Consider the following 27,732-nt stretch of genomic DNA (forward strand, 5'->3'; position numbering starts at 1 on the left):
CATATATGCCCCTCTTAGTTTCCACAGACTCCTCAGTGCACCACTTGCCTTTTTTCCCCTCGTCAATTCTATGATTCACCTCATCTTTCACAGACCCATCTGCTGACATGTCCACTCCTAAACATCTGAATACAATCACCTCCTCCATAATCTCTTCCTCCAACCTGATATCCAGTCTTTCGTTACTTAATTTTTCTATCCTCATCACCTCACTCTTCCCTATATTCACTCTCAGTTTTCTTATTTTACATACCCTACCAGACTCATCCACCAACCTCTGCAACTTCTCTTCAGAATCTCCCAAAAGCACAGTGTCATCAGTAAAGAGCAACTGTGACAACTCCCACTTTGTGTTTCTTTCTTTATTTTTTAACTCCACACCTCTTGCCAAGACCCTAAATTAAATTAAAGATACTTAGTGTAGTTTGTTCCTGAATTCCACTATTAATATCATGAAATTGTAATAAATTTGAAATGAGCAAGTTATCTTCATCTTCATGCCATTTGCACACCGTTTTCGCCGGTAGAGAAGCTGGTGGTGAACACTAGCTCCTGATTTCATTAACTTATCCCAGCTTGGTGTACTAGTTTGTCAGCCACATAGTCATCACCCATGTAGTTAACCATGATGCAGTGTGTAGACCCTCACAGCCTTAGAATTTTTCAAATGTACAAATAGATGAAGACCCAAAGTTGTGAAGAAGTCAAAAATGTAGGCAGATGGCATATGTGAAGGTACGAAAACTTGTGCATATGGGTATGTTGAGCACAGTTTAAAAATCAAAGGATATTTAAGTGTAAAAGTTATAATGTATATTTTATTTACAATACATTGTGTTGCCATTATATAGAAACAAGAAATTTTGTAATTCTGATATGTACAAAAGATATGGGAAAAGAAATCATTTTCCTGTTTAATTTACTGATGAACAGCTGACTTGAAATATAGCTTTTAAATCAGAAGTAAAGACTATATTATGAATATGTTTACACTATAAATTAAATAAAACATCAACACTTATTTCCTGAATACCTTGTTTCAAAACTGAGTTACTGGGTAACAGATTATGAATGAACCTAGCCATGAATTACTTTCTGTACCACATTTGGAGTGTCTTCATCTTCTTGATTTTACGTTGTAGTTGCAAGAGAGAATAAAGAAGAGCTTCAGCTGTTGGTGGGCAACCTGGTACGTACAGGTCTACCGGGATGATACGATCACAGCCTCGCACTACTGAGTAGGAGTAGTGGTAATATCCACCACCATTAGCACATGACCCCATGGAAATGACCCATCTTGGTTCAGGCATCTGGATAAAAAAAAATATACTGAATTATTATTACACTTATGGGGGAAGCACTAAACCCCCTCAGGGTCATACAGCACCTGGGGGATTGGCAGGTAATCAGGTTTGATGCTAAGAAAGGATAAGTCCAATTCCTTGGCCTTAAAGCACCTCTCATTATAGAAGAAAATCTTTAAGAAACAGCATTTACACAAAAAGCTAATATGGCATTCCAGCTGCAAGACCAGAACTTATGTGGAGAATAAACTAATTACAACTGCTTTTATGGAAAAAGATTCACCAATGTCATTTTATTAGTAGTGAAAAGTACTATGTTCCTTTTTGGGTAACCATGCCTTGGTGGGGAAACAGCAGACGTAAAAAAAAAAAAAAGTACTATACAGTAATTTTTGGACAATATTAAGAAATTCTCTATGCATATTTTGTGACTTCAGGTACATGAAACAGAAAAGGGAATGGACAGAGAGAGGCATGGAAGGTGAGAGGAAAAGAGGGACTGATAGCTCTTTTTTAATTAACATCATTAGGTACTCTACACACATACCTTTTACCCAACACTTAACTACTTCCAACAGGTACTTAAATTTCTAGCACACAGGTCATATGAAGTGGAAGAAAATATTTTCCCAAAAGTAACAGCAACAAAAGTACAAAAGTTGATGAAAAAATTACAGATTTACACTGGTGCAAAGTCAGTGGTCTCTGTGTAATTTATGCACCAGCAATTTCACCCATTTTGAGTTCTATTTTAGGCCAATTCCACTGTCCATGTCCACTAAATTCTTAGCTAAATCACAAGTATGCCTTTCACTCTAATGATTGAGCACAAGAAACTACCCAATTAAAAATTTCATCTACCCAATAAAGTGATCAGAAATTGGTAATTTGACCAATTTCACACAAAATTAAAAACTGCCAACTTAAAAATCAGGCCCAGAATAAACAATGTCAGCACTCCTAGCACTAAAACAACATTTCCTCTGTTCATTATTTATGTTCCCAGGCCTCTCCTATATTATGCTTGTTTTCCATTTTGAATTTTGAATCCCACAAAAATTAGATTTACTGTTATGCAGACTACTGCATTACTGTAATAAATGTATAAATATTGTCAGTGTATTTGTGAAAACATATTAGACCAGCCAGTTGGACATGTATTAGATGAGTGAAGTGATTAGTGTCCTCTGGAATATTGACAAACTGAATATTACTGCAATTTGAGGTCAATTTCAAGCTACTTCCAGTCCCGAGACCAATCAAAATAATCTCTATTTCTGTAACGTACCTTCCATTCTATCAAACAAAACCAAGAAACTGAGAATAAAACCATAACAATCATCCGAAAATACACTGCTAAGTTGCTATTTTAAGCCATACACATAGTCACAGTTTTGTTTTCCCAATCATGCACTGCACGTGACAGGAATTTTCTTTATATATTGGATTGGCAGAGAGCATGTATAGTCCCTTTATATAAAGGGAAAGGGGACAAAAGAGACTGTAAAAATTATAGAGGAATAAGCTTACTGAGTATACCAGGAAAAGTGTACGGTAGGGTTATAATTGAAAGAATTAGAGGTAAGACAGAATGTAGGATTGCGGATGAGCAAGGAGGTTTTAGAGTGGGTAGGGGATGTGTAGATCAGGTGTTTACATTGAAGCATATATGTGAACAGTATTTAGATAAAGATAGGGAAGTTTTTATTGCATTTATGGATTTAGAAAAGGCATATGATAGAGTGGATAGAGGAGCAATGTGGCAGATGTTGCAAGTATATGGAATAGGTGGTAAGTTATTAAATGCTGTAAAGAGTTTTTATGAGGATAGTGAGGCTCAGGTTAGGGTGTGTAGAAGAGAGGGAGACTACTTCCCGGTAAAAGTAGGTCTTAGACAGGGATGTGTAATGTCACCATGGTTGTTTAATATATTTATAGATGGGGTTGTAAAGGAAGTAAATGCTAGGGTGTTTGGGAGAGGGGTGGGATTAAATTATGGGGAATCAAATTCAAAATGGGAATTGACACAGTTACTTTTTGCTGATGATACTGTGCTTATGGGAGATTCTAAAGAAAAATTGCAAAGGTTAGTGGATGAGTTTGGGAATGTGTGTAAAGGTAGAAAGTTGAAAGTGAACATAGAAAAGAGTAAGGTGATGAGGGTGTCAAATGATTTAGATAAAGAAAAATTGGATATCAAATTGGGGAGGAGGAGTATGGAAGAAGTGAATGTTTTCAGATACTTGGGAGTTGATGTGTCGGCAGATGGATTTATGAAGGATGAGGTTAATCATAGAATTGATGAGGGAAAAAAGGTGAGTGGTGCGTTGAGGTATATGTGGAGTCAAAAAACGTTATCTATGGAGGCAAAGAAGGGAATGTATGAAAGTATAGTAGTACCAACACTCTTATATGGGTGTGAAGCTTGGGTGGTAAATGCAGCAGCGAGGAGACGGTTGGAGGCAGCGGAGATGTCCTGTTTAAGGGCAATGTGTGGTGTAAATATTATGCAGAAAATTCGGAGTGTGGAAATTAGGAGAAGGTGTGGAGTTAATAAAAGTATTAGTCAGAGGGCAGAAGAGGGGTTGTTGAGGTGGTTTGGTCATTTAGAGAGAATGGATCACAGTAGAATGACATGGAAAGCATATAAATCTATAGGGGAAGGAAGGCGGGGTAGGGGTCGTCCTCGAAAGGGTTGGAGAGAGGGGGTAAAGGAGGTTTTGTGGGTAAGGGGCTTGGACTTCCAGCAAGCGTGCGTGAGCGTGTTAGATAGGAGTGAATGGAGACGAATGGTACTTGGGACCTGACGATCTGTTGGAGTGTGAGCAGGGTAATATTTAGTGAAGGGATTCAGGGAAACCGGTTATTTTCATATAGTCGGACTTGAGTCCTGGAAATGGGAAGTACAATGCCTGCACTTTAAAGGAGGGGTTTGGGATATTGGCAGTTTGGAGGGATATGTTGTGTATCTTTATATGTTTATGCTTCTAGACTGTTGTATTCTGAGCACCTCTGCAAAAACAGTGATAATGTGCGAGTGTGGTGAAAGTGTTGAATGATGATGAAAGTATTTTCTTTTTGGGGATTTTCTTTCTTTTTTGGGTCACCCTGCCTCGGTGGGAGACGGCCGACTTGTTGAAAAAAAAAAAAAAAAAAAAAAAAATTGTGCTCACTCACTGCATAGACCCATTCTCTCATGTCTTGGCCAAAATTTATCACTCACAGCTTATCTGAGTAAGCTGAACTCATCACAGTTCCATAGCATTGATCCTGAGCTCAAAGCCACAGTACTATGGCACGGACCACAGAAGGGTTAACGCACCAAACATTTCCCACCCAGGTAGGGTGACCTAAAAAAGAGAACAAATTTTCAACATCACTCACGTCATCAGTGTCAGCTCAGATGTCGCTCCAAACTTCAAAATTCTCACCCCTCCTGCAGAGTGCAGGCACTGTACTTCCTATCTCCAGGTTTCAAGTCTGGCTAACCAAGTCCCTCCATAAATATTACCATGTCACACTCCAACAGTATATCTTCATAAAAACCACTAGCTTCAATTCACTCCTATCTAATACTCACACAATGTCCAAGCCCCTAACATACAAAAAGCTCCTTTACCTCATCCCTCCATCCTTTCTCAGGATGATCCCAACCCCTCCTTCCCTTCACTACAGATTTATATACCATCCAAGTCATCTTCTTTTGTTCCATCACCTCTAAATATCCAAACCACCTCAGTAACCCCTCCTCAGCACTGAATAATACTCTTAGTAACCACACATTCTCATTTTCAAACTACAAATTCTCTACATAATATTCACACCACATATTGCCCTCAGACATGACATCTGCACTGTCTTCTGCTTCCTCCTCACTGCAACATTTAAAACCCATGCTTCACACCCATAAAAGTGTTGCTACCACTATATTCTGATGCAGTCCCTTTTTCGTGTCCATGGATAATATTCTTTGTTTCAATGCAGCACCAATTTTTACCCCTCATTAATTCTATGGTTCATCTCATTTTTCATAGGCCCATTTTTTTTTTTTTTTTTTTTTAAACAAGTCAGCCGTCTCCCACCGAAGCAGCGTGACCCAAAAAGAAAGAAAATCCCCAAAAAGAAAATACTTTCATCATCATTCAACACCTTCACCTCACACATAATCACTGTTTTTTGCAGAGGTGCTCAGAATACAACAGTTTAGAAGCATATACGATAAAGATACACAACATATCCCTCCAAACTGCCAATATCCCAAACCCCTCCTTTTAAAGTGCAGGCATTGTACTTCCCATTTCCAGGACTCAAGTCCAGTTATATAAAAATAACTGGTTTCCTTGAATCCCTTCACTATATACCCTACTCACACTCCAACAGCTCGTCAGGTCCCAAATTCCATTCGTCTCCATTCATTCCTATCTAACACACTCATGCACGCTTGCTGGAAAAAATATATGAACATACATGAACATATTCATTTCCTCCATATTCCCTCCTTCCAATCTGATATCCAATCTTTTATGAAAATTTTTGTTATTCTCATCACTCTGCTCTTTCCTAAGTTCACTTTTAATTTCCTTCATCTACCAACCTCTGCAACTTCTCTCAGAATCTCCCAAAAGCACAGTGTCATCATCCAAAAGAAATTGTGACAACTCTCACTTTGTATTATATTCTAATCCCACCCCTCCATAACACAATCCCATCTATAAATATGTTAAACAACCATGGTGACATCACACCCCCCCCATCTAATACCTACTTTTACTGGAAAATAATCTCCTCCTCTCCTACATACCCTAACCTGAGCCTCATTATTCTCATAAAAACTCTTACCTGCTTTAAGTACTTTTCTGAATCCATAAATGTAATGAAAACATCCTTAACTTTATCCAAATATTGTTCACTTACATGCTTCAATGTAAACACTTGGTCTACGTATCTCCTACCCTTCTCTTTGTTAATCTGCAATCCTACTGTCTTAAATTTAATTCTTTCAATTAGAACTCTACCATACACCTCCTCTTCCTTTAACTTTTTGTATTCTCAGCAAAATTTGTTGACAAAATCTCACCCACTCTCTCATTTGCTTTTTTACACTTCCTTGCCACTCTCTTCACCTCTCCATATACTTCACCCTCCTTATATTATTTCTACTTTGTAAAATCTCTCAATGCTGGTTTTTCTCCCTTACCACTCTACTCTGTCATTCCACCAATTGCTCCTCTTCCCTCCTGCACCTACCCTCCTATATTCAACCTCATATCTAATACGTAGTCTAACACACTGTTGGAATTACAAGCCCTATATCATATCTTGTGTACTTATTTATCCTTTTTTCCTTAAAATATGTACTACCTACTATCAAACCTCTTTCTGTACAGAGTTCAATTAAGGACCCCTATTATTGCTTACCCCTAGCACCCCAAACTTCTCTACTACACCTTCTACTACAGATTCTCCCACTTTTGCACTGAAGTCCCCCACAAAAATTATTTTCTCACTTGATTCAAAATTGCCTAATACTTGCTTAACATTTTCCAAAATCTCTCTCCTCTACACTCCTCTCTTAACCCTTTCAGGGTCGAGAGGCCCTCTCCTAAACTTGTTCTCAGGGTCGAGAATTTTTTGGAAAAAAAAAAAAAATTTCTTACGAAATGATAGAGAATCTTTTCCCGATCATAATGACACCAAAAGTATGAAATCTGATGGAAAACTTACAGAATTATGCTCTCGTAAAGTTAGCGGTCTCGCCGATGTTTACGCATTGGCGATTTCGCCCACTTTGAGCCCTATTTTCGGCCAATTCCTGTATACTAGCCGACAAAAATTATATTTATTTCGCTAGAACTCGATTTTTTTCTATCGAATGAGTACAAGAAACCACCCATTTACCAATTTCAACTATCCAATAAAGTGGTTAGAAATTGGCAATTTTGCCAATTTCACACAAATTTCAGAAGATGCCAATTTTCAAATAGGGTCCAGAATAAACAAGACAGACATTCCTGGCACTAAAATAACAAGTTCTCTGTTTGTTAGTCACGTCCCCAGGCCCCCTCTTATATTTCTTTTGCTTTCCACTTTGAATTTTTATTCTTACAAAAAATAGAAGATTTACTGTTATGCAGACTACTGCATTAGTGTAGAAATGGCATAAATAATATCAGCGCACTTATGAAAGAATATTAGACTCACCAGTTGACATGTATTGGACGCTTGGCATGATTTGTTTACTTTTGAACTTTGGTAAAAATTGAACATATCTGCTACTTTGAGCTCAATTTCAAGGTACTTTTCACTGTGAAACCAATCAAAATTATTTCAATTTCTGTAATATGTCTTCCATTCTATAAAATGAGACCAGGAAAACTAGAATACAACCATAAATACCATACGCAAATACAGTGCAAATCGCTGTTTTAATCCAATAACACAAAGTTTTTTTTTTCTTCATTATGCACTGTGTGCTGCAGGATTTTTTTTTATACTGCACACACTAACCACATAGACCCATTCTTTCATATGTAGGCCTACCAGCTCTCTCTCGCTAGATTTGAAGGCGCTAGAATTTAGGCGCTCTAGTACGTCAATAACCCTGGTGCATAAGCCGTACTGGTACGTCGAAAACCCTGAAAGGGTTAATATAACCTACTTTTTGTATCCCACCCTTATTTTAATCCACATAACCCTTGAATTTATAGTTATATTTCATCTTTTCCTTCCATAGCTGATCATGCAGTATTATTGCTATGCTTTCCTTAGTTCTAATACTCTCAGATACACCTGACCTAGTCCTATGTATTTTCACCCCCAATGAAAATCCTCTACCTCCCTTCAGCTTTGTTTTGCTTAGAGCTAGGACATACAGCTTCTTTTCATTCATAACATTCACAATCACCTCATTCTTATCACGTGTACTACACTAGTTGAGACAGTTGAAAGAGGTACCCTCCTCCCAACTCCCCGCCCCATCCACCCCCATCTCATGGATGGGGGTGGAAAACATTCAGCGTAGGATGACTAAATTAATACATAGCATTAGAAATCTTCCTTATGAAGAAAGATTGAAGACTCTTAAGTTACATTCACTTGTTAGACGAAGAATGAGGGGAGACCTGATCGAGGTGTATAAGTGGAAGATAGGTATTAATAGGGGGGATATTAACAAGGTCTTGAGGATATCTCTCCAAGAGAGAACCCGCAGTAATGGATTTAAATTAGATAAGTTTAGATTTAGAAAGGACATAGGAAAGTATTGGTTTGGAAATAGGGTAGTTGATGAGTGGAACAGTCTACCTAGTTGGGTTATTGAGGCTAGGACTTTGGGTAGTTTCAAATTTAGGTTGGATAAGTACATGAGTGGGAGGGGTTGGATTTGAGTGGGACTTGCACATCGGAGCTTGTTTCTTGGGTGGCATTGAAAATTGGGTTGGGCAAATGTTTTGTTAGTGGGATGAATTCTAAAGGACCTGCCTAGTATGGGCCAACAGGCCTGCTGCAGTGTTCCTCCTTTCTTATGTTCTTATGTTCTTATGTTCTTATCTCATACGTACATGTCTTAGGTGAAAACACTACAATATAGAACTTGCCCTGCCTGCTATGGTCTGCCTATCTTACCAGCTGTGGTCTGCCTACCCTGCCTGCCTTGCCCTGCCAGCTCTGCCCTACCTAACCTGCACTCAAAAACTGGGGTAGATTTATCCACAAGATATATAGCAAAAAATTAAATACATGGGTATACTGTATATAGTAATTAGTGTGTCAGAGGTGTATTACTGAATTATTATTATGTGACCTCTGTTGGTCCAGCAAAATCGATATTCCAATAAGGCTTAGGAACCAAGGGTACCGGAAAATTGGTGGTTTACCTGTAGTAGTGATTTATGTGGTTAATTACACATTTTTAACAAATATACTATGTTGCAAGTGCAATACGTGAGAGGATTAACTCAATCTCAAACATGGCTCACAAGACCTTGGTAAGCAATCAACTTATGGACTCTTAATATTATAGTAATTGCGCAGACTAAATGAGCATATACATACACTAAGAAAATTCTAAGCATATAATACGGTAAACCCTCAACATAGGGGTGTTCATTATATCAGAATAACATTAAAAAATAGTAATAAAGTGCACAAAAGTACTCTACTATATAACTAATATAGTACTTAACACAATTTACAGATATAATGCACTAGTATTGAAAATAAATATATTAAAAGTACAATTTACCCAGTGGATTTTACCCATAATATTAAAAGTCCTTTATATCGAGGGTTTACCGTATTTGGAATGAATAATAAGCTTATCATCATCATCCTTTTCCCTTTATTATTCATAGTACTTAACTCTTTCAGGGTCGAGAGGCCCACTCCTAAACTTGTTCTCAGGGTTGAAAATTTTTCGGAAAAAAAAAAATTATTTTTCCTATGAAATGATAGAGAATCTTTTCCCGATCATAATGACACCAAAAGTACGAAATTTGATGGAAAACTTACGGAATTATACTCTCGCGAAGTTAGCGGTCTCGACGATGTTTAAGCATCGGCGATTTCGCCCACTTTGAGCCCTATTTTCAGCCAATTCCAGTGTACTAGTCGACAAAAATCATAATTATTTCGCTAGAACTCCATTTTTTCTATCAATGAGTACAAGAAACCACCCATTTGCCAATTTCACACAAATTTCAGAAGATGCCAATTTTAAAATAGGGTCCAGAATAAACAAGACAGACATTCCTGGCACTAAAATAATATTTTCTCTGTTCATTAGTCACTTCCCCAGGCCCCTCTTACATTTCTTTGGCTTTCCACTTTGAATTTTTACTCTCACAAAAAATAGAAGATTTACTGTTATGCAGATTACTGCATTAGTGTAGAAATGGTATAAATAATATCAGCACATTTGTGGAAGAATGTTAGACTCACCAGTTGACGTATATTGGACATGTGGCATGATTTATTTAGTTTTGAACTTTGGCAAAAATCAAACATTTCTGCAAAGTCACTGTTTTAAACCAAAAACATGGTCAAAGTTTTTCTCTCATTACACACTGTGTGCTGCAGGATTTTTTTTATACTGTGCACACTGGCCACATAGACCCTTTCTTTCATATGTAGGCCTACAAGCTTTCTCTCGCTAGATTTGAAGGCGCCAGAATTTACGCGTACTAGTACGTCAATAACCCTGGTGCGTAAGCCGTACTATTTTTTTTATTATTATTATTAACACAATGGCCAATTCCCACGAAGGCAGGGTGGCCCGAAAAAGAAAAACTTTCACTATCATTCACTCCATCACTGTCTTGCCAGAAGGGTGCTTTACACTACAGTTTTTAAAATGCAACATTAACACCCCTCCTTCAGAGTGCAGGCACTGTACTTCCCATCTCCAGGACTCAAGTCCGGCCTGCCGGTTTCCTTGAATCCCTTCATAAATGTTACTTTGCTCACACTCCAACAGCACGTCAAGTATTAAAAGCCATTTGTCTCCATTCACTCCTATCAAACACGCTCACACATGCCCGCTGGAAGTCCAAGCCCCTCACACACAAAACCTCCTTTACCCCCTCCGTCCAACCTTTCCTAGGCCGACCCCTACCTCGCCTTCCTTCCACTACAGACTGATACACTCTTGAAGTCATTCTGTTTCATTCCATTCTCTCTACATGTCCAAACCACCTCAACAGCCCTTCCTCAGCCCTCTGGACAACAGTTTTGGCAATCCCGCACCTCCTCTTAACTTCCAAACTACGAATTCTCTGCATTATATTCACACCACACATTGCCCTCTGACATGACATCTTCACTGCCTCCAGCCTTCTCCTTGCTGCAACATTCATCACCCATGCTTCACACCCATATAAGAGCGTTGGTAAAACTATACTCTCATACATTCCCCTCTTTGCCTCCAAGGACAAAGTTCTTTGTCTCCACAGACTCCTAAGTGCACTGCTCACCCTTTTCCCCTCATCAATTCTATGATTCACCTCATCTTTCATAGACCCATCCACTGACACGTCCACTCTCAAATAGCTGAATACATTCACCTCCTCCATACTCTCTCCCTCCAATTTGATATCCAATCTTTCATCACCTAATCTTTTTATCCTCATAACCTTACTCTTTCCTGTATTCACTTTCAATTTTCTTCTTTTGCATACCCTACCAAATTCATCCACCAACCTCTGCAACTTCTCTTCAGAATCTCCCAAGAGCACAGTGTCATCAGCAAAGAGCAACTGTGACAACTCCCACTTTATGTGTGATTCTTTATCTTTTAACTCCACGCCTCTTGCCAAGACCCTCGCATTTACTTCTCTTACAACACAATCTATAAATATATTAAACAACCACGATGACATCACACATCCTTGTCTAAGGCCTACTTTTACTCCCTCTTTCCTACATACTCTAACTTGAGCCTCACTATCCTCGTAAAAACTCTTCACTGCTTTCAGTAACCTACCTCCTACACCATACACCTGCAACATCTGCCACATTGCCCGCCTATCCACCCTGTCATACGCCTTTTCCAAATCCATAAATGCCATAAAAACCTTTAGCCTTATCTAAATACTGTTCACTTATGTGTTACACTGTAAACACCTGGTCCACACACCTCCTACCTTTCCTAAAGCCTCCTTGTTCATCTGCTATCCTATTCTCTGTCTTACTTTTAATTCTTTCAATAATAACTCTACCATGCACTTCACCAGATATACTCACCAGTCTTATTCCCATATAATTTTTCATTCTTTCTTGTCCACTTTGCCTTTATACAAACGAACTATGCATGCTCTCTGCCATTCCCTAGGTACCGTACCCTCTTACATACATTTATTAAATAATAGCACCAACCATTCCAAAACTGTTTTTAACATTTCTATCTTTATCGTATGAATACCACCTGCTTTACCCCCTTTCATTTTACCTACTGCCTCACGAACTTCCCCCACACTCACAACTGGCTCTTCCTCACTCCAACAAAATGTTATTCCTCCTTGCCCTATACATGAAATCACAGCTTCCCTATCTTCAATAACATTTAACAATTCCTCAAAATATTCCTTCCATCTTCCCAATACCTCTAACTCTCCATTTAACCCGTAAACAGTCCAAACGTATATATACGTTTTTTCAACATTTGAAAGTATGTAAAAAAAGCAAATCTTTTTTTTTTTTTACATTTGAAAATGTGTAAAAAAAACTTTGACCTACTTTTGGAGCATTACACATGTGAACGTAGATCTGCTTGGACCGTTTATGGGTTAATAACTCTCCTCTCCTATTTTTAACTGACAAATCCATTTGTTCTCTAGGCTTCCTTAACTTGTTAATCTCACTCCAAAACTTTTTCTTATTTTCAACAAAATTTGTTGATAACATCTCACCCACTCTCTCATTTGCTCTCTTTTTACATTACTTCACCACTCTCTTAACATCTCTCTTTTTCTCCATATACTCTTCCCTCCTTGCATCACTTCTATTTTGTAAAAACTTCTCATATGCTAACTTTTTCTCCCTTACATCATCATTCTCCTCTTTACATCATCATTCCACCAATCGCTCCTTTTCCCTCCCGCACCCACTTTCCTGTAACCACAAACTTCTACTGAACACTTTAACACTACATTTTTAAACCTACCCCATACCTCTTCGACCCCATTGCTTATGCTCTCATTAGCCCATCTATCCTCCAATAGCTGTTTGTATCTTACCCTAACTGCCTCCTCTTTTAGTTTATAAACCTTCACCTCTCTCTTCCCTGATGCTTCTATTCTCCTTGTATCCCATCTACCTTTTACTCTCAGTGTAGCTACAACTAAAAAGTGATCTGATATATCTATTCAACAGTCTTTTATCTACCAATACATAATCCAACAAACTACTGTCAATTCGCCCTACATCGTATCTTGTATACTTATTTATCCTCTTTTTCTTAAAATATGTATTACCTATAACTAAACCCCTTTCTATACAAAGTTCAATCAAAGGGCTCCCATTATCATTTACACCTGGCACCCAAACCTACACCTGGCACCCAAACTTACCTACCACACCCTCTCTAAAAGTTTCTCCTACTTTAAGAACATAAGAACATAAGAAAGAAGAAACACTGCAACAGGCCTACTGACCCATGCGAAGCAGGTCCATGTCCCCCTCCAGATTAGACCAATGACCCACCCAGTCTGATCATCTCCACTCAAGGATGGAGCACTGCACCAGACTGCACAAGTTAGTCAGGTCCAACTCACACCCACCCACACCCACTCATGTATTTATCTAACCTATTTTTAAACTACACAACGTTTTAGCCTGAATAACTGTACTCGGGAGTTTGTTCCACTCATCCACAACTCTATTACCAAACCAGTGCTTTCCTATATCCTTTCTGAATCTGAATTTTTCCAACTTGAAACCATTGCTGCGAGTCCTATCTTGGCTGGAAATTTTCAGCACGCTATTTACATCCCCTTTATTTATTCCTGTTTTCCATTTATACACCTCAATCATATCCCCCCTAATTCTACGCCTTTCGAGAGAGTGCAGATTCAGGGCCCTCAGTCTATCCTCATTGGGAAGATTTTTGATACATGGGATCATCTTTGTCATCCTCCTCTGTACGTTTTCCAGAGCATTTATATCCATTCTGTAATACGGTGAATAGAACTGAGCAGCATAGTCAGGTCCCCTACCACAATTATTCTCTCACTTGGTTCAAAGATTCCTATACATTCACTTAACATCTCCCAAAATCTCTCTCTCCTCTACATTCCTCTATTCTCCAGGTGCATACACGCTTATTATGACCCACTTTTCGCATCCAACCTTTACTTTAATCCACATAATCCTTGAGTTTACACATTCATATTCTCTTTTCTCCTTCCATAACTGATCCTTCAACATTACTGCTACCCCTTCCCTAGCTCTAACTCTCTCAGATACTCCAGATTTAATCCCATTTCCTCCCCACCGAAACTCCCCTACCCCCTTCAGCTTTGTTTCGCTTAGGGCCAGGACATCCAACTTCTTTTCATTCATAACATCAGCAATCATCTGTTTCTTGTCATCCATACTAGTACGTCGGAAACCCTGAAAGGGTTAAATATGAATAAAATTACACTGATTCCTAAGTAATGTAAAAGAAAAATCAGTAAAAATGTTAAATGGTTTTTCCTTGAAAGCAGATTAAGCAGAATCCTTTATAAATTCTACACTGGTTAATTCAATCAAGGACAGATACAACACATGTGGCTGTCTCACCAAGAACTGATGCAACACATTTGGCTCTCACCAAGGACTGATACAACACATTTGGCTGTCTCACCTAGGACTAATGCAACACATGTGGCTCTCACCAAGGACTGATGCAACACATGTGGCTCTCACCAAGGACTGATGCAACACATGTGGCTCTCACCAAGGACTGATGCAACACATTTGGCTGTCTGACCAAGGACTGATGCAACACATGTGGCTGTCTGACCAAGGACTGATGCAACACATGTGGCTGTCTCACCTAGGACTGATGTAACACATGTGGCTATCTCCTCAAGGAATGAGGTAACAAATTAAGAATATGAAAAAAAAAAGTGAAAAAACAAACCTGATCATAGACTTTTCTTAAGGCTGGTGCCATCTTGTTGGTAAGTGTTCCTGCCACAATTATAACATCTGCCTGACGGGGAGAGGCTCGAAACACAATTCCAAACCGATCTATATCATACCGGGAAGCTGCGCACTGCATCATCTCTACTGCACAACAGGCCAAACCAAAGGTCAATGGCCACAATGAACCCTAGAATATATGAATAAATATAGTAAATAGGCAAATATAATACAGAAATATGCAAATGTTAAAAAAAAATTTTTATTAACACATAGGCCACTTTCCACCAAGGCAGGGTGGCCCAAAAAAGAAAAACTTTCATCATTCACTCCATTACTGTTTTGCCAGAGGTGCACATTAACACCCCTCTTTCAGAGTGCAGGCACTGTACTTCCCATCTCCAGGACTCAGGTCCGGCCTGGCAGTTTCCCAGAATCCTTTCATAAATGTTACTTTGTTCACACTCCAACAGTACATCAAGTCCTAAAAACCATTTGTATCCATTCACTCCTAACACGCTCACGTATGTTTGCTGGAAGTCCAAGTCCCTCACACACACACAAAACCTCTTTTATCATTAATAATAGAAATAATAATAATAATAATAATAAGAGAGAAGGAAGAGGAGGCAGGAGTTGGGAGGAAGAGGAAGAGGAAGAGTAGGTAGGTGGTGGTAGGAGGAGGTAGGAGGAGGAGGAGGTAGGAGGAGGAGGAGGTAGGTGGTAGGAGGTGGTAGGAGGAGGTAGGAGGAGGTAGTAGGAGGAGGAGGAGGTAGGAGGAGGAAGAGGTAGGAGGAGGAGGAGGAGGAGGAGGTAGAGGAGGAGGAGGTAGAGGAGGAGGAGGTAGAGGAGGAGGAGGTAGGAGGAGGAGGTAGGAGGAGGAGGTAGGAGGAGGAGGGAGGTAGGAGGAGGAGGGAGGTAGGAGGAGGAGGGAGGTAGGAGGAGGAGGGAGATAGGAGGAGGAGGGAGGTAGGAGGAGGAGGGAGGTAGGAGGAGGAGGGAGGTAGGAGGAGGAGGGAGGTAGGAGGAGGAGGGAGGTAGGAGGAGGAGGGAGGTAGGAGGAGGAGGGAGGTAGGAGGAGGAGGGAGGTAGGAGGAGGAGGGAGGTAGGAGGAGGAGGGAGGTAGGAGGAGGAGGGAGGAGAGGAGGGAGGAGGAGGTGGGAGGAGGAGGAGGGAGGAGGAGGTAGGAGGAGGAGGGAGGAGGAGGAGGAGGGAGGAGGAGGAGGGAGGAGGAGGAGGGGAAGGAGGGGGAGGGGAAGGAGGGGGAGGAGGAGGAGGGGGAGGTAAGAGGAGGAGGACGAGGAGGTAGGAGGAGGAGGAGGAGGAGGAGAAGGTAGGAGGAGGAGGAGGTAGGAGGAGGAGGAGGAGGTAGGAGGAGGAAGGAGGAGGAGGTAGGAGGAGGAGGAGGAGGAGGAGGAGGAGGAGGTAGGAGGTGGAGGAGGAGGAGGTAGGAGGAGGAGGTAGGAGGAGGAGGAGGAGGGAGGAGGAGGAGGAGGAGGAGGGAGGAGGAGGAGGTAGGTAGGAGGAGGAGGAGGAGGTAGGTAGGAGGAGGAGGAGGTAGGAGGAGGAGGAGGTAGGAGGAGGAGGAGGTAGGAGGAAGAGGAGGTAGGAGGAAGAGGAGGTAGGAGGAAGAGGAGGTAGGAGGAAGAAGAGGTAGGAGGAAGAAGAGGTAGGAGGAAGAAGAGGTAGGAGGAAGAAGAGGTAGGAGAAAGAGGTAGGAGGAAGAGGTAGGAGGAAGAAGAGGTAGGAGGAAGAGGAGGTAGGAGGAGGAGGAGGTAGGAGGAGGAGGAGGTAGGAGGAGGAGGAGGAGGAGGTAGGAGGAGGAGGAGGTGGGAAGACGAGGAGGTGGGGTGAGGAGGAGGAAGAGGTGGGATGAGGAGGAGGAAGAGGTGGGAGGAGGAGGAGGTGGGAGGAGGAGGGTGGAGGAGGAGGAAGTAGGAGGAAGAGGGTGGTGGAGGAACAGGGTGGAGGTGGATGAGGGTAGAGGAGGAGGAGGTAGGAGGGGGAAGAGGTAGGAAGAGGAGGAGGTGGGATGAGGAGGTAGGATGAGGAGGAGGAGGAGGAGGGTGGAGGAGGAGGATGGAGGAGGAGGGTGGAGGAGGAGGAGGACGGAGGAGGAGGATGGAGGAGGGAGGAGGTGGAGGAAGGAAGAAGGAGGAGGAGGTAGGAGGTGGAGGGTGGAGGAGGAGGAGGAGGTAGGAGGAGGAGGTAGGAGGAGGAGGAAGGAGGAGGAGGAAGGAGGAGGAGGAAGGAGGAGGTAGGAGGAGGTAGGAGGAAGAGGAGGTGGGAGGAAGAGGAGGTGGGAGGAAGAGGAGGTGGGAGGAGGAGGAGATGGGAGGAGGAGGAGATGGGAGGAGGAGGAGATGGGAGGAGGAGGAGATGGGAGGAGGAGGAGATGGGAGGAGGAGGAGGAGATGGGAGGAGGAGGAGATGGGAGGAGGAGGAGGAGATGGGAGGAGGAGGAGGAGACAGGAGGAGGAGGAGATGGGAGGAGGAGGTAGCCCTATATAACTCCAACAACATTGGAGGAGTCAGTTTCGTGCTGTCCTTTTTCTGTCAATTAATCGCTTAACTTGTTGCTACACTGTTAATGCTACACTTTATCGCTGGCTGGTACAATAGCCTTTATCGACTCATGTTGCTTTAGTATCGTACGTATCACAGAATCACCGAATCACTGAAGAAGGCACATTCTCCCCTCTCTTCCTCCTCCACTTTGGTACTTTGCAACAATTTCTTTCTTCAATTCTATTGTGTTTCTCACTTTCTTTACCAAAGGGCTGCCACTATGAAGTTTCTTTGGGCCCAAAGTGGCTTATTTCACAGTCACAATCAATAAACAAGCACTAAACACAATGAATTTATTGTGAAATGTTTGGATGAGCATGCAGGGTAATGTTCACTCAAGGATAAACAAAGCTAGACTGGCTCATGACGCCTCCGCGGGCAGGCGGACAGGTCTGGTACGCCGGCCGAAACATGGGGCACTGGCCAAAACTCAAGACAAAGTGGTCAAAACTCTTAGTGGCCGATACTCAGGGCGGCCAAAACTCGGGGTTCCACTGTATATGCTTCTAAACTGTTTTATCTGGGTGCCTCTGCAAAAACAGTGATTATGTATGAGTGAGGTGAAAGTGTTGAATGATGATGAAAGTATTTTCTTCTGGGGGATTTTTTTTTTCTCTCTTTTTGGGTCACCCTGCCTTGGTGGGAGACGGTTGATTTGTTGAAAAAAAAAAAAGTTTAATGCACCTCAATGTGATTATTATTGCATACTATTATTACTATCATTACTAATGTGGCATCCTCAAGACATAGTGATTTTAATGTATACCTGTATGCCAGCACAGTGTGTAAGTTTATTTAGGTACAGGTACACTTAATTATCAGAGTACAGTGGACCCTCAGTTAACACCTTTAATCCATTCCAGAGAGCTAGGCTTTAACCGAATTAATTTTCCACATAAGAAATATTGGAAATCCAATTAATTCGTTCCAGACACCCAAAAGTATTAAACAAAATAATTTTTTTACATGAAATATACATTTCCCTACACAATGATACATGAAGAATAAAACAATAATAACATCATACTTACCTTTATTGTGGACTTGTTGATAAGTGATGAGATAGGAGGAGGGCAGAGGATGAAGGTGTTCTATTGTTTGGAAGGGGAATCTCCTTCCATTAAGACTTCAGGTAACAAGTCCTTTTCTGGCTTGTGTCCTGGGAGTGCCTTTTCCTCCTGAGTAATGTAGGTCCTGTTTGGCATTTTCTTCTTAAACAGGCCTGTTTCATCACAATTGAACACTTGTTGGGGTTTTAATTTTTCAGCCTCTATATACCCCTTAAAGTCCTGCACATATTTTTCAGCCGCTTTTTTTTGTCAGAACTGGCAGCCTCACCATGCCTTATCATACCATACCACCATCACAACCACTACCACCCTCTACCACCACCTTCTACCACCACCCTCTACCACCATCACTACCACCATCACAATTGCTACCACCCTCTTACCACCATTGCTACCACCCTCTACCACCATCACTACCACCCTCTACCACCATCACTTTCGTATTTTTCTACAAACTTTTTCTTAAATTATGTGTGTTTCTCACATTCTTTACCATAGGGCTGGCACTAGAAGCTTTCTTGGGGCCCATGGTGGCTTATTTAGCAGTTACAAGCACCAAAAACAATGTAATAAAACAAAATATATCGCACATACGTCCGGAATCGTCCTCACTGGCTTTGTAAACAATGGCACACTAGCTGGTACACGGACTGAGTGGCCAGGCTCGCCTAGGGAGCCGTGCGGACACGTTTGGGACGAAAGCTTCTAACCAAGTTTTTAGGTGTTATCCAAGCCAATTTTTTTATGCCAAAGCGAGGCATTATCCGATTTTGGCGTTATCCGATGCATGTGCTGAGGGTCCACTGTATGTACAATACATAAAATAACTTGACTTGAAATTTTGTAAAGTTTCCAGACATAATGGAGAGACACGGAGCTCACGGAGAATGTAAACAAACTGGGTGAGGTACGGTGACCATATTAGAAAGTCAGGTGGGGGAAGCCGTATAGCGAGTTTTGGTCATGACCTGAAATGTCCGTATTAGCGGAATGTCGTAAGGTGAAATGCCATAAAGCAGGGCCCTTCCCTATATAAGTTAGTACTCTCAGTGAACCTGCATCATAAATCATGAAGCAAAATAATAATACTATCAAAAACTGAAGACCGAAGCTTGGTTAACTGTTCATCACCACCTCACATGTCCATCACCAGAAGAGATTTACATGCATGTTAAGCCTCACTGTATGTCATTTCTGAAAATTCCCAAGTAGCAGCAAATATCCAAAGATTTCCAGAAGAGTAAATGGGGCCAAGCCCCTTTGGTTGTGGGGTCTGGGGACACATGTTTAACTCTGCTTCTGTAGCTAAATTTTAAATAGGTACAGGTTGGCCATCACTAATTCGGAAATCAGTTATCCGGTTCCATCAGTAATCCGGTACTAATTTTGGCTAGCATAATTTCAAATTTCATCATTATACTGGCTCAAATTTCATCATTATACTGACTCAAATTTCATCATTATACTGACTCAGAAATTGTGCAGTTCACCTGTCAGTTGACAGATGAACTGCTAAAAGGTCTTGAGCAATGCAGTTTTATAAATGAACAAGAAATAATGAACATTTACATGCTGCAGGATAAACTAATCAAAGAAAGGCCAAAATAGTATATGAAACAGCTCAGCTTGGTTAACTTTATTAAGTGTATTCTAACCTAACCACTCTGTAATCCTGCAAACCCACTAATCCAGCACACTACAGGTCCCAACGATGCCAGATTAGCAATGGCCAACCTGTACTGAAATTACAAACAGGTAATTACTAGGCAAGGCTAGGCAAGCCTTCAAAAAATGGTCAATGCATGCCAAGACACTTTGCATATGTTAAAATAATTTAAGTTGATAAGACAATATAAGCATAGTTCTACTTCTGAAAGTTACTAACCTTGCGTCCCCAGTTAATTAAGTCATCAAGTCTAGCCACTGCATATTCTGCAACATTGGAAGTGTTCTGGAAAGGTGAATAAGGCTTATACTTCACAGGAGCAGGGCTGGAGGAAGCAGCAGCACTCTGATGTCGGGCAGAAACTACAACAGCTCCATTCACAGCTCGTGCCACCTGAGGCACACTTCTATGCCAAACTGTGTACACATAACTTACGTTAACCTCTGTTTCATTTTTAACAACACACTAATTTGGAAATAATATTTACCAACCTCTTTCTATTCAAAATGTATTATGACTAGGATCTATCAGTTCTAGAGAATTTGGTGGCTTGCGGCTTGGTGGCAAAATCTCTCATTTCACACGCTGAGAGTCTGGGTTCAATTCCCAATTCAAGGGGTTTTCTATCTAGTAGTAAGTCATTGCTGTCAGCTAGGCCTGTATACCCTGTACATGTACTAGTAGAAATAAAGATTTATTATTATTATTACTGATGAATTATTATTATATTTAACCCTTAAACTGTCCAAACGTAGATCTACATTCATGTGCATAGTGCTTTGAACATAGATCTATGTCCAATTCTACATGCTGTCAAATGGAGAAAATAAAGGTCAGAGTGCTATGCACGTCAACGTAGATCTACGTTTGGACAGTTTAAGGGTTAACATGAAGTGCTAAACCCATAGACTCCATACAGCACCTGGGAAAATAGGAGGCAATCAAGTTCAATCCAAGGCTGGAGGAGAGGTCCAATTCCTTGGATCAAGAGCCTCTCACTTGCTTTACATTTATCCCTCATGCTTGACTGAACATCTATAAAAGTTCTATGCCAATTAAAGAACAAAGGATGTGTAATAAAAGAGCCTGCAGTCAAATCATTTACAACTTCTCTCTGTGTAATTAGCCTTTACTGTTTTGCTTTGGTTCCTCCATAAAAGCATTGATACTACAATATATTGAACTAAATTTTGTTACCTGGAAGAGTCATTGCATCGAGAATCTGAGTAATAATTTTGAATGTTACCTAATATTGTAAAAAAGACTGTATTGAGAATTTATTTTATATGACCGAACTTTAACCCAATTATTTTTTATATACATGTACTACATACATTTGTTATCATATTCACTGAATTAATTTTATTCTATTTATATCTTTGACCCCCCTTCACTCCTACATAGAGCTATGTTACTGATTAAAGTGTTCCTCATGTAGATCTACATATTAAGCATAGCACCCTCAAATATGCTGTGAGTGGTAAATTTTTCTCTGGCGATTCAATGATCACAACAATATTGCTATTGTATTAATGTTGGTAGAATTGCTGACAATATGTTAAGTAAAAGGACACAAATGCAACTAATGTGACATTTTACTGTCGCAACGTTTCACTCTTCAGGCGCTTTATCAAGCCGTTACAAACAATACACGATCACAGAGGGTATATATAGGCTTAGAGTGAGGTGTGATACTAGTAGTAGTACTAGTAATGCAATATGGTGGAGCAATCAATATGCATACGAGTAAAAGGTCATGTGCAAGTTGACTGCTCCACTATATTGTATTACTATTACAACTAATATTTCTACTACTACTACTACTACTACCACCACCACTAGTATTACACCTCACTCTAACCTATAAATACCCTCTGTGTCCATGTATTGTTTGTAACGGCTTGATAAAGCTCCTGGAGAGCGAAACGTTGCCACAATAAAATGTCACATTAGTTGCACTTGTGTCCTTTCACTTAAAATGTTGCTATTGCTACCAAAAATAAAAGCTAAGCCAGTGATAATGCTCATTAACTAAGTCATTTGTTATCTTCAGGCTGAAATGCTGCTGTATACTAAAGGCCCATTTTAAGGCACGTGAGATTGCCGAGCTGGAAAATATGTAAAGAACTATCACTGCCTGTATACATTCAAACAAACATATAAACTACTGAGAATGTTTGAAAGTCCCTTCAACTATATTCCTTGGAACAGGCAAAAAAGGGAATACACCTGGATAGCAATCTAAAATTCAACATATGCATCCAGAACATTGTAATAAAATTTCTAAAACAGTGAGTATTCTTTGAAAAAATATGTTATTATGTTTACAAACTACTCTGCTCACCTCGTACTCTTTATTAATTTATCTATACCTCACCTATGGTATCAGTGCATAAGGATCAACATCAGCTAATCACCTGCTATTACTCAATAAAAATCAGCCCTCAGAATTATTACTAATTTAGGCTCAACACAACACACACCAACCTTCTTAAAATTTAAGCTCAAATTTACTTAACCTTCACAACAAGATTTTCAATACTAACAGTGGCCCAGAGCTTAGATTGTATCCGAAGAGCTGTAATAGAACACATGGACACAATACAAGAAACAAGATAACTGTAATCATGTAAATGTGTACAATATACCTGAACAAGCTTACTTAATCTACTTATTGAGTTTATTTTGGTACAAGTTTACACAATTTTTGGATGAAGACAGCGGTCTTACATAGTAAGATGTAAATTACTCAGGATAAGCAAGCAAAATCTTTGAAAAATTAATTCATAGACGGATCTATTCCTACCTCGTCTCACACAACATATTAAACCCTTGTCAGTTTGGATTCAGGAATAATAAAAGCACAAATGATGCTATCATACACATGCTAGAACTAATATATACCACACTCGAAAAGAAAGAAGTCCCGCTAGGCATTTTCATTGATTTATGTAAAGCTTTCGATACAGTCGACCATGAACTGCTGTATTCCAAATTAATGCACTATGGTATCAGAGGCCACTCCCTCAACTACCTAAAATCATACCTTAGTAACAGAACTCAATATGTGTATGCAAATGATACAAACTCTTCCACCCAACCAATCACAGTAGGAGTCCCACAAGGAAGTGTCCTTGGACCACTCCTCTTTCTCATCTACATCAATAATCTACCGAATGCATCACAGCTACTCAAACCCATATTATTTGCAGATGACACTACATATGTCTTTTCCCACCCAAACACAGTCATACTAGCAAATACAGTCAATGTGGAATTGCAGAAAATACCTGCCTGGATGATGACTAATAAACTTACCCTTAATACTGATAAAACCTATTTCATTCAGTTTGGAAACAAAGCTGCAAATGATCCAATTAACATAATGCTAAATGGATCATCAGTCACAAGACTCACAGAGGGAAAATTCCTAGGTATCCACCTTGACAGAAGCCTTAAGTTCCGGACACACATATAACAAATCACCAAGAAAATCTCCAAGACTGTAGGCATACTATCAAAGATAAGGTACTACGTTCCACAATCAGCTCTCCTGGCACTGTACCATTCACTCATATACTATCTTACATGTGGAATTTGTGCATGGGGATCAACAACATCCAATCACCTAAAACCCCTAATAACCCAGCAAAAGGCAGCAGTAAGAATGATAACAAATTCCCACTCCTGCCAGCATACTCCACCAATTTTCAAAAGTCTGAATCTGCTCACCATTAAGAACATCCATACTTATTCATGTGCCTACTACATACACAGAACAATACACACAAATATAAACCCTCCACACAAACTTCTCCTCACCAACCTAAGCAGGACACATGACCACAACACAAGACACAGATCTTTTTGATATACCTCGTGTCCTTATCACACTGTGTAAAAACTCTATGCACATAAAGGGCCCCAAAATATGGAATTCATTACCAGAAGATATTAAAGTAACCCAGTCTGAAAATCAATTTAAAACTCTTCTCAAAAGCCACTTAATCACCCTAGACTAAACGCTAAATACTCAGTACACACACACTTATTTATGTACTCCCACATCATAACTTCAACAATCACTTCGAACCTTTGACAGGAATATAATTGAATCACTGATTTCACAAAATGCATTTTTGAATATACGAATATATCTTTTGTCTTATACAAATTTTGATTCACTTATAATTAATAATCTACTGTACAACTATGAAATAATTACTATCCTACTGTACAACTATGATATAATCCTTAGTGTTAAGTACGTAGTCTGTAAGCCAATAATGTTAAGTTGGCCCATAATGCCTAGGCATAATAGAGGCTCTCTTTGCATTGCAACCCATTATTGTAAATACAAAATCTCAATGTACTGTTTGCAAAGACATAAAATAAATAAATAAATAAACAAGTAAATTTCTTTAAGCAAAGGTACACATAAGTACAATTATCAAACATACTGTAATTACCTAGAATAAACCAAAAAAGTCAGAGTGACTTATTTCCACTGGGGTCCTGTAATAAATTAATATTTAAACCTTAAAAGTTAAAATAGCTAAGTAACTCAACTGTGTGAAAATCAGTTGCGATACAAGGAGATACAATAGGAATAAGGTAAAATGAGTCATTTACATTAAATATGAGTGTTAGCTATACAAGAAATCACTCTCCTCCCTTTCTGTAGCTTCATTCATTAGGTACCTTTTAGCTTTCTTCCTAAACTAGCTCATGCTAGGACAGGCTTTGACAAGTGCAGGCAATCCATTCTGCTTCTTTATTGCTGTACATTACTATTATCACAATCATAACCGAGTGCTAAATCCACATGGATCGTACAGCTTATTCCTGTACAATAAAAGGTATCTGAAGCCTGATCACCTACTGTAGGTACTACAAAATTGTGGCTAACCCCAGAGGGTTAGCCACCAAGGATAACTTGAGAAAGTCAGTGCATCATCGAGGACTGTCTATCTTATTTCCATTGGGGTCCTTCAATCTTGGCCCCAGGATGCAACCCACACCAGTCGGCTAACATTCAGGTACCTACTTACTTGCTAGGTGAACAGGGATGGCAGGTGTAGTGAAACTTACCCAATGTTTCCACCATGGGATTGAAACATAGTGTGTGAAGCGAGTTTTGCCTACCAAGCCACAGGACACCAACGTACCATTCTTGTTTTCGGTCAATCAATTTTTATTTCTTTGCAAAATTTAGTGTGATTGATGTGTTATAGGGAGTCTTTTTCCATGCATAGTTTACAATGCGTAGCTTCAATATCGGTTTGCAAGAGCAAAGAAAGCGACTGACATGCCGAGGCACTTCAGGCCGACTAAACCAAGTGGTTCCCAACCTAGACAAACTTGGCAGCAAGATATATAAGTAAGATTATTCAGGTATACACAAATACAATTACAAAGATTATCATACATAGCAGCATATGTGTAGAGAACCTACGATAACCCAAAAATTCTGGACACTTGTGAGCAAATTTATAAAAGTGATTTAACTTTACTCTGTCATCAACATTCAACATATCCAGATATTATAATTCATCCTGACCTACATGCTCTCTTGGACTCGGTTCCAATAGGTAGACATTGTCTGTCTTCTTGAGGATTATTATTATTATAATCAAGGGGGAAGTACTAAACCCGTAGGATTATACAGCGCCTACGGGGGGATGGAAGGCATTCAGGCTTAATTCAGGGAACTGGAGCACAGATCCAACTGGAGCACAGATCCAATTCCCTAGATCAAGAGCCCCTCACCAGCGTCAAGGAGCCTTCCTTGAGGGGTCTTCTTGAGGAACTCAAGCCTGGCATTCATTTTTTTTTTAACAACATTGTTCCCTATTAATTCTCCTGACATGATCGGATCAAAGGGAATTCCCAGATATTTCACCTAAGATACTGAAGTAATCGGATCCCCGTTACACTGGACATTTAAAAGTTTTTACCCTTTTCAGTCTAGGTTTTTATGGCAAATGAGTATGGTTTCTGTTTTCTAAGTCTGACTAAAACTTAGCAAATAAGTTTATTCAGTTACAGGTACACATAAATACAGTAACATAAATTTTCATACACAGCAGCATATGTATATATTACCCAGGATAACCCAGGAACTTGTCTCCATTTCACCTGATACCAAAATTTTGGTTCCCAACCTTGTCAAAATTTACAGCAAAACATTAGACACCGGTTGTTTGTATTATTAATCATAACTAAGCGCTAAACCCACAGGGATCATACAGCACTGGTTGTTAATAACTTTTTATGCATGATCCAGCTTCGGATGTTAGTTAAGTTTATTCTGGTACAAGAAAATACAGTTATACAGAATATCATACATAGTAGTATATGTGTAGAGAATAAAGGATAACCTAAAAAATTCAGTGACCTATTTCCACTGGGGTCCTTTTATTATTATTATTATTATTATTATCAAAGAAAGCGCTAAACCGACAAGGGTCATACATGGGGTCCTTTTAATACCTTACACTATAAAGGAGATATCTTATTATTACACTATAAAGGAGATATACTAGTAATAAGGTAGAAATAAGTTATATTTACATCCTGGCCTTCATGACCACAAAGAATCTCAACTTTACAAGATTTGTGTAGCTTTACGTTACAAGTAAAAATGCTTCTATAATAATAATGTGAACAGAGAGCAAGAATATAACATATATATGAGTTTAATAAGCAAGATAACTGACCAGAGAACATTGTATGTAGCTCCTCAGTCCCCGTCTCTCAAGTACCGGGGAATTTCCCCGCCACCGGTCCACCAATAATACCTTTCTCTACATTATTTATGTAACTTCTACTTATAAACATGTGAAGCTTAATGTCACTGTCCAAAAATACATTCTAAAATTTATGATTCAAAGCTGAATCCACCATTGATCATGCCATATACTGTTCATTTTAAATTTCCCTAGTTAAATGAACTAGGGAATTTTCTAACAAATTCTGTAAAGAAATATATCACCAGTTTTTTTTTTTTTAGATTTTTTTTGATGGTGTGCAGTTACATTAAAAAAAATTATTTCTAATCACTGCATTACAAAGCATACGATAATTAGAAAGAGGTACTCGTAGTTTGGTTGATAGTTCCCACAGTTCCTACATTAAGATAAGATAAGATTTCGTTCGGATTTTTAACCCCGGAGGGTTAGCCACCCAGGATAACCCAAGAAAGTCAGTGCGTCATCGAGGACTGTCTAACTTATTTCCATTGGGGTCCTTAATCTTGTCCCTCAGGATGCGACCCACACCAGTCGACTAACACCCAAGTACCTATTTGCTGCTAGGTGAACAGGACAACAGGTGTAAGGAAACGTGTCGAAATGTTTCCACCCGCCGGGAATCGAACCCGAGACCTCCGTGTGTGAAGCGGGAGCTTTAGCCACCAGGCCACCGGGCCACCAGGGTCCGGGGCTCGATTCCAGCACGGATGAAAAGTTAGACGTTACCTTAATTAAGTTTATTTAGGCACAGG

At 39.9% G+C, this 27,732-nt stretch overlaps 1 protein-coding gene across 1 annotated transcript; it reads right to left on the bottom strand.

Moving 5' to 3' along the window:
• Positions 1–804: 804 nt before the first annotated feature.
• On the bottom strand, positions 805–27,105 carry LOC128706512 (NADH-quinone oxidoreductase subunit B). Its single transcript, XM_053801402.2, has 4 exons — positions 26,948–27,105; positions 20,448–20,644; positions 14,923–15,114; positions 805–1,310 (listed from the first exon to the last, which is right to left on the bottom strand). The coding sequence occupies exons 1-4, from the start codon at positions 26,955–26,957 to the stop codon at positions 1,089–1,091; spliced, it is 621 nt and encodes a 206-aa protein (XP_053657377.1). The 5' UTR covers positions 26,958–27,105; the 3' UTR covers positions 805–1,088.
• Between the last annotated feature and the right edge of the window lie 627 nt (positions 27,106–27,732).

The sequence above is a fragment of the Cherax quadricarinatus genome, unplaced genomic scaffold (assembly GCF_038502225.1).
Source record: "Cherax quadricarinatus isolate ZL_2023a unplaced genomic scaffold, ASM3850222v1 Contig432, whole genome shotgun sequence".
Lineage (NCBI taxonomy): Eukaryota > Metazoa > Arthropoda > Malacostraca > Decapoda > Parastacidae > Cherax > Cherax quadricarinatus.

Excerpts from the sequence above, each read along its gene's own strand:
- LOC128706512 (XM_053801402.2), bottom strand. Across the intron at positions 15,115-20,447 it reads TAATTAACTGGGGACGCAAG|GGTTCATTGTGGCCATTGAC; the intron begins GTTAGTAACTTT and ends CATATATTCTAG. Across the intron at positions 1,311-14,922 it reads TAAGAAAAGTCTATGATCAG|ATGCCTGAACCAAGATGGGT; the intron begins GTTTGTTTTTTC and ends TTTTTTATCCAG.